This window comes from Chionomys nivalis, chromosome 11, assembly GCF_950005125.1.
Source record: "Chionomys nivalis chromosome 11, mChiNiv1.1, whole genome shotgun sequence".
Classification (NCBI taxonomy): Eukaryota; Metazoa; Chordata; class Mammalia; order Rodentia; family Cricetidae; genus Chionomys; species Chionomys nivalis.
The window spans coordinates 5137043-5150571 of record NC_080096.1 but is presented as its reverse complement, the minus strand read 5'-3'; the positions used below and the strand labels follow the sequence as shown (position 1 = coordinate 5150571).

At 53.5% G+C, this 13529-nt stretch overlaps 1 protein-coding gene across 10 annotated transcripts in view; it reads right to left on the bottom strand.

The window, feature by feature from the left end:
* Camta1 (calmodulin binding transcription activator 1) overlaps positions 1–13529 on the bottom strand; it is an 820478-nt gene that overhangs the window by 88433 nt on the left and 718516 nt on the right. For all 10 annotated transcript variants that reach the window (XM_057784922.1, XM_057784923.1, XM_057784925.1 and 7 more), the window contains one exon: positions 11505–11658. In XM_057784922.1, the coding sequence (XP_057640905.1) occupies positions 11505–11658 (154 nt within the window). The remainder of the gene's footprint in view (positions 1–11504; positions 11659–13529) is intronic.

Sequence of the window (13529 nt, the reverse complement as noted above, 5' to 3'; positions counted from 1 at the left end):
GTTGTGAAAGTTACAGAATGAAAACCCAGCGAAGGGAGACAGATTGCAAGCCGTGAATTTCTGGATGCTTAACACAAATTACTGAGAGTCTCGGTCTATCCAGTGTGCAGATTGTCTTCCCCCTCCATCTGGGGGAGGGGGAGAGAAGCCCCCTCCTTCAGGGAGGGGAGCTGTTAGTACTGAATATCAAACACCATCAAGTCAGCTTTTAACACGGCATGCTCAGCTTCCCGACATGGACCGAATCAGTGGGAAAGGAGATTTCTATTGCGGAGGAAAAAAATGTGTTTTGAAAGGAAGGTTCATAAACGTACAGGGCACTTGCTACTCACCACCCCTGCCCAAGCTCCACATCTATCCTATGACAGCAACAAAAGGAAACTCAGGAAGTGCCCTGGATCAAATGCAAGGTCACATGGGGCACAGAGAGCCAGGAAAACAGCCTTGCTGGCTCTGGGCCACATTTACCCGCTCCTGGTCACTACTCTTCTTCCCGGCTCAGAGGATGCCCCAGCTCGAAAGAATCTCAGACCCTCTCTTTGGTTCCCCTACGCGGAGACTGAGTGGTGGTCCCTGAGCTGGTCAAGGGGTAAAGGGGAACCTGAGTCCCCGGGAAGGCAGGGACAGGGGATATCCAAGAGAGGGGGTAAAGCAGGCACAGGGCGGGTAAACTGGCCCTAACCCAAGCCTTCCCAGGATAAGAACAGCAGAGAAGACCACAGTGACCTACAGGAAGCAGATGCTGGGACCATAAAGGACTCCATCTTGTGGCTTCCTGCTGAGTCCCCTGGGGGGGGGGGTCCCTGGGTTGCCTGCCTAGAGGCTGTGTGAAGACCTGTGGTAAAGCTGCAGCTGGGGGATGGCTGTCAGATAAACCAATTACCTCACACCATTGCTGACCTGCCTAGCAAGATGCTCTCCCTAATCAGACTGGAGGTACGGCAGCTTCTGCCATCATGAATAAATGAAACCAATGCTAGCAGCTGGCTGTGCCTGGAGACCTTCTTCCCAAGAGGCAGTCAGCTGCCATGAGGAGAGCGATTGAGACAGGGAGACTTCATCTTGACATGGGCAACTGCCAGCCTAGGGCATCCTGGGTATGGCAGGCAGCTCCATCTATTAGTCTCCAGAGGAAGTGGAACACATGGACCACTCTGCCTGCCTAACCACAGTTTCCCCTGTGATGAACTGAATGGTGCTTCCCCAAAGCTACACGAGGGACCTCACCATAGATCTTTAAGAAAGTCATTAATTGATGAGGTCATAGGACCTCATGCCATAGGCAGACAGACCAGACGTGCCTGTACTCACGGGGAAGTCATGTGAGGTCACAGCAAGACAGAACCCAGAGACACAGACACAGAAAGAAGCCTCGCCAGAAGCCAACCTCCAAGTCACCTTGATCTCGGCTTTCCAGACTACAGAACTGGAAATGGCAAGTCTCCACCATGCGTACACACCGTAGTCAGTGGTGCTTGGCTGCAGTGACGCCTGTAGCCTGTATCAGCTGCTATCCCAGCACACCACGGACTAGGGGTTACAGTGGGCAGAGATACGGTCTTTACAGTTCTGGAGGCCGGAAGGCCAAATTCAGGTGCAGAGAGAGAGGAGGGCAGCATGGAGGAGCTGAGGAGTAGGGAGAAGCTGAGGGATGGGGAGGAGCTGGTGGGAGAGCAGGGGAACCAAGAGGAAATAGGGGATCAGAGGACACCTTCTTGGGAGCACCAGTAAGCAGAGGTAGGGGACAAGGAGGTCCCCATCAGGGCTGCAGATCCAGACCTAGCCCAGGTACTAGGAGGTGTAGCTTGGCCTCCACCATGGCAGGCCAGGTGCCAGCATAGGGAAGCATACAGCTCTGTAGGGAGGACGAACTTGCTTTCCCAGGGATCTGGAAATGAAGCTAAGGCCTCCATGATACAAGTAGCCCTTAGACTCGCCTCCTCACTGGGGATTCCTGCCACCAAAGTGAGGTGATGGTGTCCCAGGCCCGCAGATCTTTGTTCTGTCCTCATGGGCTACTGTGGTGACCCACACTTGCTGACGGCCGCAAGGGACGATGGTGCTGGGACTCAGAGCCCAAGGGAGGCAGGTGGCTTGCAGCTGCCCCTCCAGCAGCCGTGTGTGGCTGCAGCTCTTTCCTTGTGTTCCCTGGAAGCGTTTTTCTACCTCAGTTCTCTCATCCATAAACAGCTGTCATGATGCTTCCTTCCCCTGACTCCACCCCACTCCTCAGAGGACTTTGAGCACGCAGGGGTAGAGGAACAATGACTTCTGCTGTGATAATTTACTCTACGGGGACCCTGGGAAGGGACAGGATGGGGAAGGAAGGACAGGCCCTTCATCCCTGGTGGTCCCTCTGTTTCTGGAAGGTGGACAGGACAGGTCTGTTAGCTTCCATCTCCACAGTGATGGCACGCATGCACTGGAGAGAATCCATGTTGATCCCCCTTTTTCCCCAGGGAGAGATTCTTGGCACTGTGGCAAATAGGTGACAAGTGACAGGGTCATTGTCCTGGTGTCTTTGTCTCAGGGGTCGTTGGGACCCTCCCTTCCTCTTCTTCTGTCTGAGTTCATCTATACCCAGCACCTGCCACACGAGAGACCCATGGCAAGGGTGACCACTTGTTTAACTTGTTATCCAAACCAGGTCACCTTGGACACAGAAAGGTAGCCATTTACTTGGATGTAAACCGGGATACTCCCAGGTAAGCCTGGGCGTGGGGTCACCCTCCTTCCTCGCCATATGACAGAGCCAGCTGGAGAGGGAGCCCATTGCCCTGCCTATTCTCCAGTGAATGTGAGCCCGTCTGGAATTCTTTGAGTTGTTGATGCTCGAAGGCTGTCACCATAGCAACAAGGTCAATGGGAAATGGCAGCCGTGCGTAGGTTTAATTCTCACTGTATCCTTGTTGACAGGAATAAAGGCCCTGCTTCTGATTTCTTGGTTCAACTAGATGAAGTTTTCATTAGATTCAACTTCTCATATCCAGACACCCACGTGCGACTCAATTCTCCCTCTCGCCACCCTGCTCTCATTCTATTGGTGCCGAGGACAAAGTTTCCACAGATCTCATTTTGAGGAACACCGCTGAGGCTGAGAGGGTTGGGGCGGCATGCATGCTTGCTGTGTGCAAGGATCCTCTGGCTGCAGCGTCTCAGCTGAGCTTGATGGCTAGTTCTCGCTGTTGAGATGTGGAGTGTTAGCCCCCCCCCCCCTTCATGCCATGTCAGGCCTCCCTAGGAGAAAGTCAGAGGCTGGAGTTTGATGTCAGCTGCGGAGTAGAGAACTTACCCTGGTCATATTGCATCAGATGGTAGTGAGGGGTTGGGACTCCTAGGTCAGGAAATGTAGACCACATGGGAGCGGTATGGCCTTGGTCCCCGCATTTCACCTCTAGGAAAACCATAAGGACCCAGGATGCTGAAGAGTGGCCTTGGCTGAGTCCATATGCCTCATGCAGCTTCTACTCAGTTTGGAGGGAGAAGAGTCTCTGTTGGTACCGTTACTTCCGACCCGGAGTTGCTAGTCCCTCCACTTCTCCAGGGAAGAGCCAGCAGGGAAAGATGCAGATGCAGACAGCTGGGTGTCCAGTTCTTCTGGGCCAATTCAAATCAGGGACAGGAGACCCCTTCCAGTTGTCTAGATGACAGTTTTCCTTTAGGAGAAGCCTCCTCTTCTTTCTTTCTTTCTTTCTTTCTTTCTTTCTTTCTTTCTTTCTTTCTTTCTTTCTTTCTTTCTTCTTTATTTTTTTCCCCTCAAGACAGGATTTCTCTGTGTAGCCCTGTCTGTCCTGGAACTCACTCTGTAGACCAGGCTGGCTTTGAACTCTCAGAGATGCTTCTGCCTCCTGAGTGCTGGGATTAAAAGCATTCACCACCGTTGCCTAGCAGGAAGCCCCCTCTTAACTCCCAATTATGTGCTCCAAAGATCTTGATTCTTAAAAGAGATTTAAAATTTGGGGAGCTTAAGAACCCCACCTTTCACTAGACCATCTCTTCTAGTGAGTTGATCTCCAAGTCAGAAACAGATCCTTGACCGTCAGACCCAGGGCAGGGTTGAGAACACTCCACAAAATTGGTCGAGCTAGTGAATCGGGAGGAAAAAGCCAGGGAGATTTTTGGAACTGCCTAGGGGTACAGGTGCCCAGGGATCCCTGAAGGACAAACATCTAGGGACAGGCAGGAAACCAGAAGCATTTCTCTCCTGGGGGACATATCAGCTCAACAGAGTAGAGTCTGAGGGGACAGAAAGAACGATTGCAAAAAACAAAACAAAACAAACAAAATCAAAAAACCAAGATCCAATATGCAAGGCTGGAAGATGGCCGCAGTGGTAGGGCAAGGCGTTTCTGGAAGTATGTAGGGTTTGCCAGAGCAGGGCTCTGGGACACGGTCAAGGGACAGTGGCTCCTAACCCAGTGACATGACAGTGCTCAGGGGATCCTCTCCAGGTCCCTCGGGTCCTGTAGTCCCCTAAGGACAAAGCTGCAATTCTCGGCCCTGGGGACAAAGATGGTCTTCCTTGTATTCCTAGGATGTAAACCACCCACACATCCTGCGGCTGGCTTATATCCTTGAAATCAGAACAAAGCTGGACTGGGCCCCAGAGCCTGCTTTCTGAGACCCGCTTCAGTGACTCGCTGCTCCTGCCCCTGGTCACTCCCTGCTCAGGGCTCACCGTGCTGTGACTAGCTGCTCTGGTTCCTAGACACAGCAGCCTGGGTACTTAACCTGACTTACACGTCCCTCACTACTATCCTGGAGATCTTTCTCCATCGCAAGGACACTGGGATCTAAATCTTCCCTGGAAACAGTCCACCCGAGGCTGATCCCTGACTCTCTGCTCCTCTCTTCTTGTGACCCGCCTGCAGCCAGTGGTCAGTTGCTTTGCCACGTGCAAGGCCAGCCATCCTGCATCCCCCAGGCTCTGCTCAGACAATTCCGGCAGGAAAGGCTGGGCACATCCTGGAGGTGCTCTGCTGCTACTGGTCACCAGGTGGCGCTAACTGACCAGGAACTGGTTCTGAAAGCCCAGGAAAGGGGCACCTTTGTTGATTTTACTTCTTGATACTCTATAATCACCAGGATTACAATCTAAGCAAAAAAGCAAAACAAATAAACGCAGCCTCCCCCGTTACCGAATATGTCTTTGTTTGAAAAATCACGAGAAAACAAGATACTTTGAACACATATCCTGAGGCTCAGGTGTTGGCCCCAGCGAGCTCCGTGGAACAGGTGGGAAGAGCCCTGAGAACTGGGGGATTGAGTGGCAGAGGAGCTGGGTGAGGAGTTCCTGGGAAGGGAAGGTGCCCCTAAATACTGCTTTGTTTCTTCTTTGCCTCTGAAGCTGTGGCCTCACAGCGTGGGGTCCCTGCCTGGGGACACCCTAGCCTGTGTTGGCTGCCCTGGAGCTGGAAAAGGCCCTTGCTGAGTGTACAGTGAAGAGCTGAGATGTGGCTCCTGGTAAAGACCAAAGCATCGAGGCCCCGAGGACTTCTGGGAGCAGTGAGGGCACCCTCACACTCTCCCCCCTACCGCCATCACCCTCTGCATATGGCGATCCTCACCCAACACTCACCAGGGCCTCTACCACATACACATTATGGCTTCTCTCCCTGTCAGGCTCAACATGACCCCAGACTCCTGGTCTCAGCGTGATCTCCATGCCTCCACACTCAACATGGTTTCCATGTCTACACCTAACATGGCCTCCGCTCCCATTCAATGCAATACCCACCCCTTCAAGTTCAACATGGCCTCCACCCCTGTGCTCACATGGCTTCTATTGTCTCGTGTGAAACATGGCCTCCTGGACATTGAGCACCCCCCCCACACACACTTGCACGTCAGCCGGACCTCTGACCACAAACAGCATGGTCTCCATCACTTCATGCTCAACCCTGACACCATTCCGTCAGCTCTGCATCTGGCGCTGCCTCATCTCTGCTTCCCTTTTGCTGCTCCGCACAGACTGCCTGGGTCTTCCACCTGCCCCAGATCCCACACTAGCCCCTAGGCTGGTGGCTTGGGGCCCCTAGAACATGGGCATCCTCGACACACTCCTGTGATGCCTTCTGGGTAGGTTTGACGGGGGCTTCCTGAGGGATGCCTGGGCCTCCTCCTGTCTGGCCTCTTCCCAAAGCCGAGTGCAGCACGGAGCTCAGTGGTCCCAACCTAGCTGGAGGAAGATAGATGTCTGGGTGGCCTTTGGGTGCCCTTGCTGTGCACACAGGGATTGCGAGCTAATGACTTGGCCTCCAGAGGGTGCTGCTCTGGCCTTTGGACTGGTTTTCCTCTTAACTGCTGTCAGTACACTAATCACTTGACATTTGTGATGTCATTTCAGGGCCACAGAGACCCATGGAGGCAGGGCCCAATGTCATCCCTTCCCAGGAAAGAAAACAGGGCTGCTCAGAAAGCTCGGGTGTTTTGGCCAAGTCTGGGAAAGGGGAAGCTGGCTCCTTACAGAGCCACACCTCCCATGCTTACATTCCTTCTTCCAGCTTCTGATGCAAATCCTTTTACACGGCTTCCCCTTGCCATCACGGCCACCGTGCATGTCCTATTGCTGGTGTACCAGAGTATCCTGGGCCTTGACTCCTAGGCCACGAGGTAAGAGTGTCTTTGGAGAAAAGTTTCAGAGGTCACGGGGTCCGGAAACCAAGCCTTCCCCTTACTGAGCTTGGGCGTTTGTCCCGGTTTATGTGTATTCAAGGAGACGAGGGTGCTGTTTGCATGTGGGTTCCTATGTGTGCAGGTATGCATGGCATTATGGGACATGCAGGAGCAGTGGGGGTGTGAGGTGGCTGCTGTCCTAGGCTAGACTGTTTTTCTAGGCAACTTTCCTACTTGGCCTTCCTTTTGTAGCCAAAGATACCTGCCATGGTCATCTATGGGCCCAGAGTGACATGATGGGGTTCCCAGAAGACAGTGGGGCGGACAAAGCTGGGCTGGCCGAAGGCTGGAACCGTCTAATGCTCGCTAGGGTGGTGGAGGCCTGCAGAAAGCTCAGGCCCTTGCTTCTCTGCAAGGCCATCTGGCCATCCAGGGTTCCCCAAAAGGAACCCCGAGATAAGGGCAGTTATGCACAGTTGCTACTTAGGGAGGGGCTGGGAGCAGTGCAAAGCCCTTGCCCGTCACTCTGGCTGCTACAGTTCCACAGACTGCTAGCTGGGGAGAGGCTGGCATGCTCTTTCCGGATGGGCAGCCGGGAAGTGGGACAGGGCAGGAAGGCATGGGTTCCCTATGGGAACCAGTTTTATCTGGCTCCCCATTGGGTCACAGAAGCTGAGAGTGTGAGATCTGGGCCATGCTGGTGGTGGCTTTGGGCCACTGAACAAATTTCCCAGCAAGCTGGAAGGACCAAGAGCCAGAGCCTTGCCTGTGGTCCAGCCCTTCACTCCAGAACAGCTGTGAGGGAGTAGACGCCCACCCCCCAGCACTTCCAGGATGTGACAGACTGTATGCAGATGGGGTCCATTCTCTCCCACCCCAGACAGGACCCCAGACAGCCATCCCCAGACTTTGGCCTGGGATGAGTAGCTCCACATACTGTAAGCCAGCAAAGCTGAAGCTCACAGGGTCCCCATGCCCGCTTTACATGAGAGAGTCATTACTCCAAATGTGCCTAGCCGAACGCTATACTGCCCCAGACGCCTCTCCAACCACGGCTGACCAGAGCACAAGCTTTTGCCCAAGAACACAGGAGTAGGGATGATGTGTATTACTTTGAGGCTCTACCCATAAAGGGAAGAGGGTTGCTGTCCGTTTCTCCTCCTTTCATTGATCGGAATGCAAATGTAATAGCCAGGGCTGGAACAGCCACCTTTAACCTGTAAAAGTGGGCACCACCTAAAAATGGTAGAGCAACCAGCTAGAAGGAGCCGCAGTGGCTAACTTCAGATACTGGGGACCACCATGTCAACCTTGGCCTGCCAAATTTGTAAAAGTGAAAGAGAAATCTATTTCCTTTTTACTTAAGCCACTGTTATTTGGCAAGGAGGGGCTACAAGAGCCAGGAGGCTCTACAGAAGCCTGTTGGGACCCAATTTTCCTCATTTCCATCTGTGTTTACTCTTTAGGTGTGGACTTCTCAGACTGCAGGTAAAGGGAAAGCCCTTTAGTTCAAAGAATCAAATGGCACAAGGAGCCCCTCTCCTCCTTTGAGACAGGTGAGACAGAGACCACGTGTGGACAGAGGCCTTCCGCCACCCATCAGTGACATGTTCTGATTAAGCTGTTGACAACTCTGATGGGCAGAGAGAGAGAGAGACTGGGAAACATCAACCAGACAGGGAAGTCTTTGAAGGAATGTGATTTATGAAGCTAATGCCTTTGGCTCCAGCATTCATGGCATGCCTGACTCTGGAACCCATCTGATGGCTTCTTGGCTCTCAGCACACAGTGCTTTCCCCAAACACTGCTGCCTGGCACCTGTGTGCTGTCCAAGTCTGATCAGCAGCTAGGCGCTTATGGGGGCTGTGTTTCCAAGTATCAGTTCCCAGGCAGGGCCTGCACAGCAGAGCCCAGGACGGGTGTGCACAGTTCGCTGAGTGCTGTGACCTCCCGCTCTCTGTCTCGTGGTTTTATATAACTTCCTTCGTCGACCATGGGCACTGAGCAAGCCTTCGGCATCTCCTCCAGTTAAACCTTTGTAGCCAAATCAAGTCCTCTTTTTGCCTCCTGGAGTTTATGACCCTGAGCCTCCTGCATGGCCTGGAAGTGGCACCCTTGTGCAAGGTGTCAGGGAGCATGGCACTGATGGCTTCAGGTAGAAGCTATCTGTGTGCATTCAGCGACGAAGCCCCAGGCAGAGACCCTGAGCATAAGGGTCTGCTTGGCAGACATGGCTTTCCCTGGCAGCATGTCCCAGGTGTGCTGACACTTGTGCCAGGACCCAGTCGTTTGCTCCGGGTGGCCTGGCCGAAGCCGTCATCTGCAGATAGGCCTCATTTGCCAATGGCTCTCTTTCCAGTGACCCAGAGGACAACGATGACAGTTCCTGAGGGGAGGAAGCAATGTGCTCCGGCTAGCTAGGTTTCAGAGCAAGGAGCCCTTAGACAGAACACTGAGGGTGTGGCCGGGGCAGAAGCACTTGGACTCTTGCCACCTTTTCAGGCCAAGGATCCCCCCCTAGGGTCTTTACCCTGGAAGTGATAAGGAAGTGGTGGGAAGAAGGCAGGAGAGGGGCACAGACACCACAGGCCTCAAAAGCATGGCTGACCACATGACCAGAGGGCTGAGTCCCAGAGTGATTGACAGTCTCTGTCTCCCTGACCTTATAGAATCTCTGCTGCCTAGAAATGAGACAGAAGATAGAGTTTTGGGAAGCTAATCCACCGTTTTCCCCGACTGCAGGCTCTCCTCTGAATAAGACAAAGTGTTAACTCTAGGTTCTGCTCATTGGCATTTGTGAGTGACAGGCAGCCAGAACCAAATCCCAGTGTCAAGGAGGCCACAGAACCAGGACAATGGTTATCTCCTGAGTCCCGTCTCTGACTCCTTCTACTGTCTGGCCAGTATGTATTGGGCAGAGTCCCTGCCCCAACTAATCCAAGACTGCCTAGGAGAAGGGATGAAGAGGCCCAAGGGCCCCGTGTGGGGTTGTGTTGGACCCTGTGTGTTTGTTGACACTCCTTGAGGCCTTCTGGCCCTGAGTTAGAAGTAGGAGCCCACCTGGAAGCAGGGCCTGAGACAAGAGAGGACATTTCAGCAGCCTCACCTCCTAGAGCCTGGATGCTGGAGGCTGTGGCCTGTTGTCCAGTGTCCTGCAGACACTGGGCTAAAACCAGGACGGTCGCTTTCTGCTTACACCCCAAAGCACTTCTGAGTACCAACTGTATACCGGGATTCCCATGCTCCCTTGCTCTGCAGAATTAAGGAGAAGTTGTGTGGCCCCTCTGGATAATGGTGGCGGCTTTATTTCTGTCTGGGGGTTTTTGAGGAGAGACCGGGGGGCCTTAGGGCACACGGGCTGAGCCTATGGGTAGGGGCTGGATAGAGGCTGAGTACAGGAACCTGAAGTAGAATGGACAGATGAAGTAGGGAGAGGCGAGATAGAGGAGAGAAAGGCATGATGGCCCCAAGGCCTCAGGAGGGGTACAGAGGTCTGAGGTAGGGGCCTCAGGTGGAGGCACTGCCTGCCATTGACAGGAGGGTTACGCCAGTTGCTTCAGGCCAGCGCAGACACAGCTAGAGTTGCAGCCAAGGATGCATCCTGAATCCTGAAGGCCCCTGGGCACCTGTGGTACCAGAGACAGTTTGGCTGCACTCAGGACATCAGCCCAGGGGATGCGCTGTCCTGAGGCCCAGCCCCACGGTGGACTCTTTGGGTCTTCCTCCAATACATAACAGTTTGTCCCTAGTGACCCTCTCCAGGTCTGAGGCCGATGATATCTGGGGTCTCGGACTTTCAGGGAAGGTGGGTCAAGGCAGCACCCCCAGCTTCAGCTTGCTTGCAGCCCACAGGTAAAGATATTTCAGTGACTTCCTTGTTAGGCCCAACAACTTCAGCTCCCTCTGGCTAGCTCAGAATGCTTCTGCTCCCGAGTGACCCACTGACCCACTTTTGCTGAGTGGTAACTGGGTTGTGGGGTCCTGCCTAGTGCTGGGCAGCCTTGTGGTACTCAGTCCGGCTGAGCCCAGCTGGGAGGGGCAGGAGAGGTGGGGGAACCTGCGGAAACAAGGGTCCTCAGCTTCCTGGACCCTTGGCCGTCTGTCTGTCTCAGTGACTCACACCTGACAGATGCTGCTGAAACCTCAGTTTTGCTGATGAAATGAGATCAACTCAATTACTGAAAGTCATTTGCCACCAGGCTGGGCACCGTGGCAGCCAGGGCGACAGCCTGCTGCCCCATGCAGAGCCAGCACGGGCAGCCAAAGGTGGGAGCCGGGGCCGGCCAGCTCTCGCAGCTATCTGTTCTCTGTCTCCCACCTGATCCCGTGTGTGGCAGACAACTCCTGCTCTCTCCCGCTTTACTCTGTGCTCTGAGTCCTCGCCATCTGTCATGAGACGGAGGCATGAGCGTGTCAGAGCGGGTGCGTGTGCACAGAGGTCACAGGACAACCTGGGATGGTGGTCCTCGGATTTTTCCCATCTCTTTGTTTAACAAAATTTCTCATTGGCCTGGAACTTCACCAGGTAGGCTAGGTTAGCTGGCTGGAGAGCTTCCGGGGAACCTCTTGACTTCACCTCTGATCAATCTCACCACCTCTGCCACTCTTGGCTTTTTCTGTGAAGGCCTGGGATCTGAGCTCAGGTTCTTACTCTTTGTATGGCATCGCTCCACAGATTAAGCCATCTCCTTGGCCTGAGTCTGAGGGTTTATGCCTTGATTGCAATGCGGAACCAATCCTTATGAGGATCAAGTGACTGCAGGCATCGGAGGGAATGTCATGAAAGCTAAATTCAAAGTGTCACTATATGTCTGAACAAAATAAGGCTCTGTGCTGGGTCCCCAAGGCGCCCCTGGGCAATGCTGACCGGGGTCCAGGGAGGTACTCACACATGGGCTTCAGCTGCCCGATGAGCTCCTCCTTTGTCCACTTTGCCCACTCCTTCTTGTCGGTGTTGATGGAGCAGAGGATGGGCCCACAGGGCTTGCCACAGTCCTCGATGGCCGGCACATTCAGGTAGTGCACCAGGACGATGTCGGGGTTCTGTGGGGAGAGCAGACACTGGCAACATGAGGACACAGCAGGTGTAGATCACCCCCACACTGCCTGTGTGGCACTGGCACTCTAGGCTGGAACCAGGTGACGGCATAGGAGACCATGCTGAGCACTTGCGGGGGGCCAGCACCTGCCCTGGCCTCCATCCACCATGCGCCATTCCACTCCCATTGGGACAACTGCCGAAGGCCGCTGGCTTTATCCAGGGCTCTCAGAGGCCATCCTGTCCCGATGAGAACCTCAGACCTATACAGTGGCTGGTGAGCATGCAGCCAAGGACCTCAACTGTGAGATGGAGCTGTGTCTTCCGAGAGCATTAAGGTCCCAGGCTAGCCCACATTTCTCACCCTTGCTGCTTAGTGAACGTTTCTGGGTCACAATCATTGAGGTCACTAATGTAGGCACCCAAGGGAAAAGCAGCCACCAGACCCTTAGATCTGCCTGCAGCCTGGGACTGTCCCCTGTATAAACAGCATACAGCCCCTGTCACACTGTACCTCACCCAGCAGACAACCGTCCCTGGGAATCTCAGACACTTCTTCAGTCCACTTTAGAGCTTAAGAACAGAAAGGGCTGCTAGCCCAAAGACTCAAGGACATTTGCTTCCAGAGGGTCCTATTTAAGTGGTCAGCCTTTCCCCACCAGATTCAACCCAGGAACACAGGCACCCCTTTTGGCCACCCGTAGCTCGGACTCCAAGGCCTTCAGATGGTCTTTTCCCCCTGTCTTGAAGGAGAGAGAGGCTGTCTATTTGGCCACGCCAGGCCTCATGAACGAGTTAAGAACAACTATGGCAAGTCAGGTGTGGTGTTGAACAGCTGTGATGTCAATACTGGGCAGGAGGTGAAGCAGTAGGACCAGATGCAGGTCATATATAGCTGGCTACATAGCAAGTTCAAGTCCAGCCTGGGCTACAAAAGACCATGTCACAAGCAAACAACCATCCATCAGCTTTCCAATCCAAACCGAGCACTCCTCTTCACGGATGTTCCTGGACAAACTTGCTCAACCCTGCCACCCTCTCAAGCCACTGTCTTTTGCAGAAACTCCTTTGTTTCTAAGGAAACATCAAAAGGCCGAAGAGACCCTGGAAGACCACATGATAGGCTCTCTCCGTGTTTGCTTCTGGTTCTCCCAAACTCAAGTTCCAGGAATGGACAAGGTCCCCGGCAGAGGGAGGCCGAGTCCATGGCTGCTGTTTGGGTTACATTCAGAGCAAGAGTAATAAATGAAAATATGAATCAATCAGCTCATTAATAAATAAAGACTCAAGACTATACCATGACCAGCGTCAGAAAGCAAACTGGCATAATTTAAAAAGATTTCCAATAAGGGTTGAAACATGTTTCTTTTTTTTCCCTGCCAACGCTCAGTTAACCAGGAAATTAAATCAACATGAACAGGACCCTTCTTGTTAATGGCAGCTTTTCTGGATTGTGGAAATCGCTCTCCTTAATAATAAAGATAATCCCTGCCACTGTGGGCCGATCCATTCTTTTTAGGGTTTTTTCACAGTCATTATCTCATTTGGTATCCATGCTAGCCAGAGAGGCGGGCAGGCCAGGGCAGGGCACCCTCCCTCTGGAGAGGGGAACTCTGTGACGTCACTTGCCCAGAGCTCTGTGCCTGGCGAGGGACCCACCTGGGCTGGAAGCCAGGGCTCTGACTTCAAACTCGGGTCCTGCCAAGACATCTGGTGGTTGCTTTTTGTTCAGCCTGACTGCTCTCCTACTCCCCATTTCCCTTTATTCTTGCAATATGCCCGACGGGAGGTGGGCAGTGTGCGTCTGCCATGCCCACCAAATGGACGGGGTGTCTGAAGGGTGACTCTCTGGAATCCTAGCCTCCAGTTCTGCCCC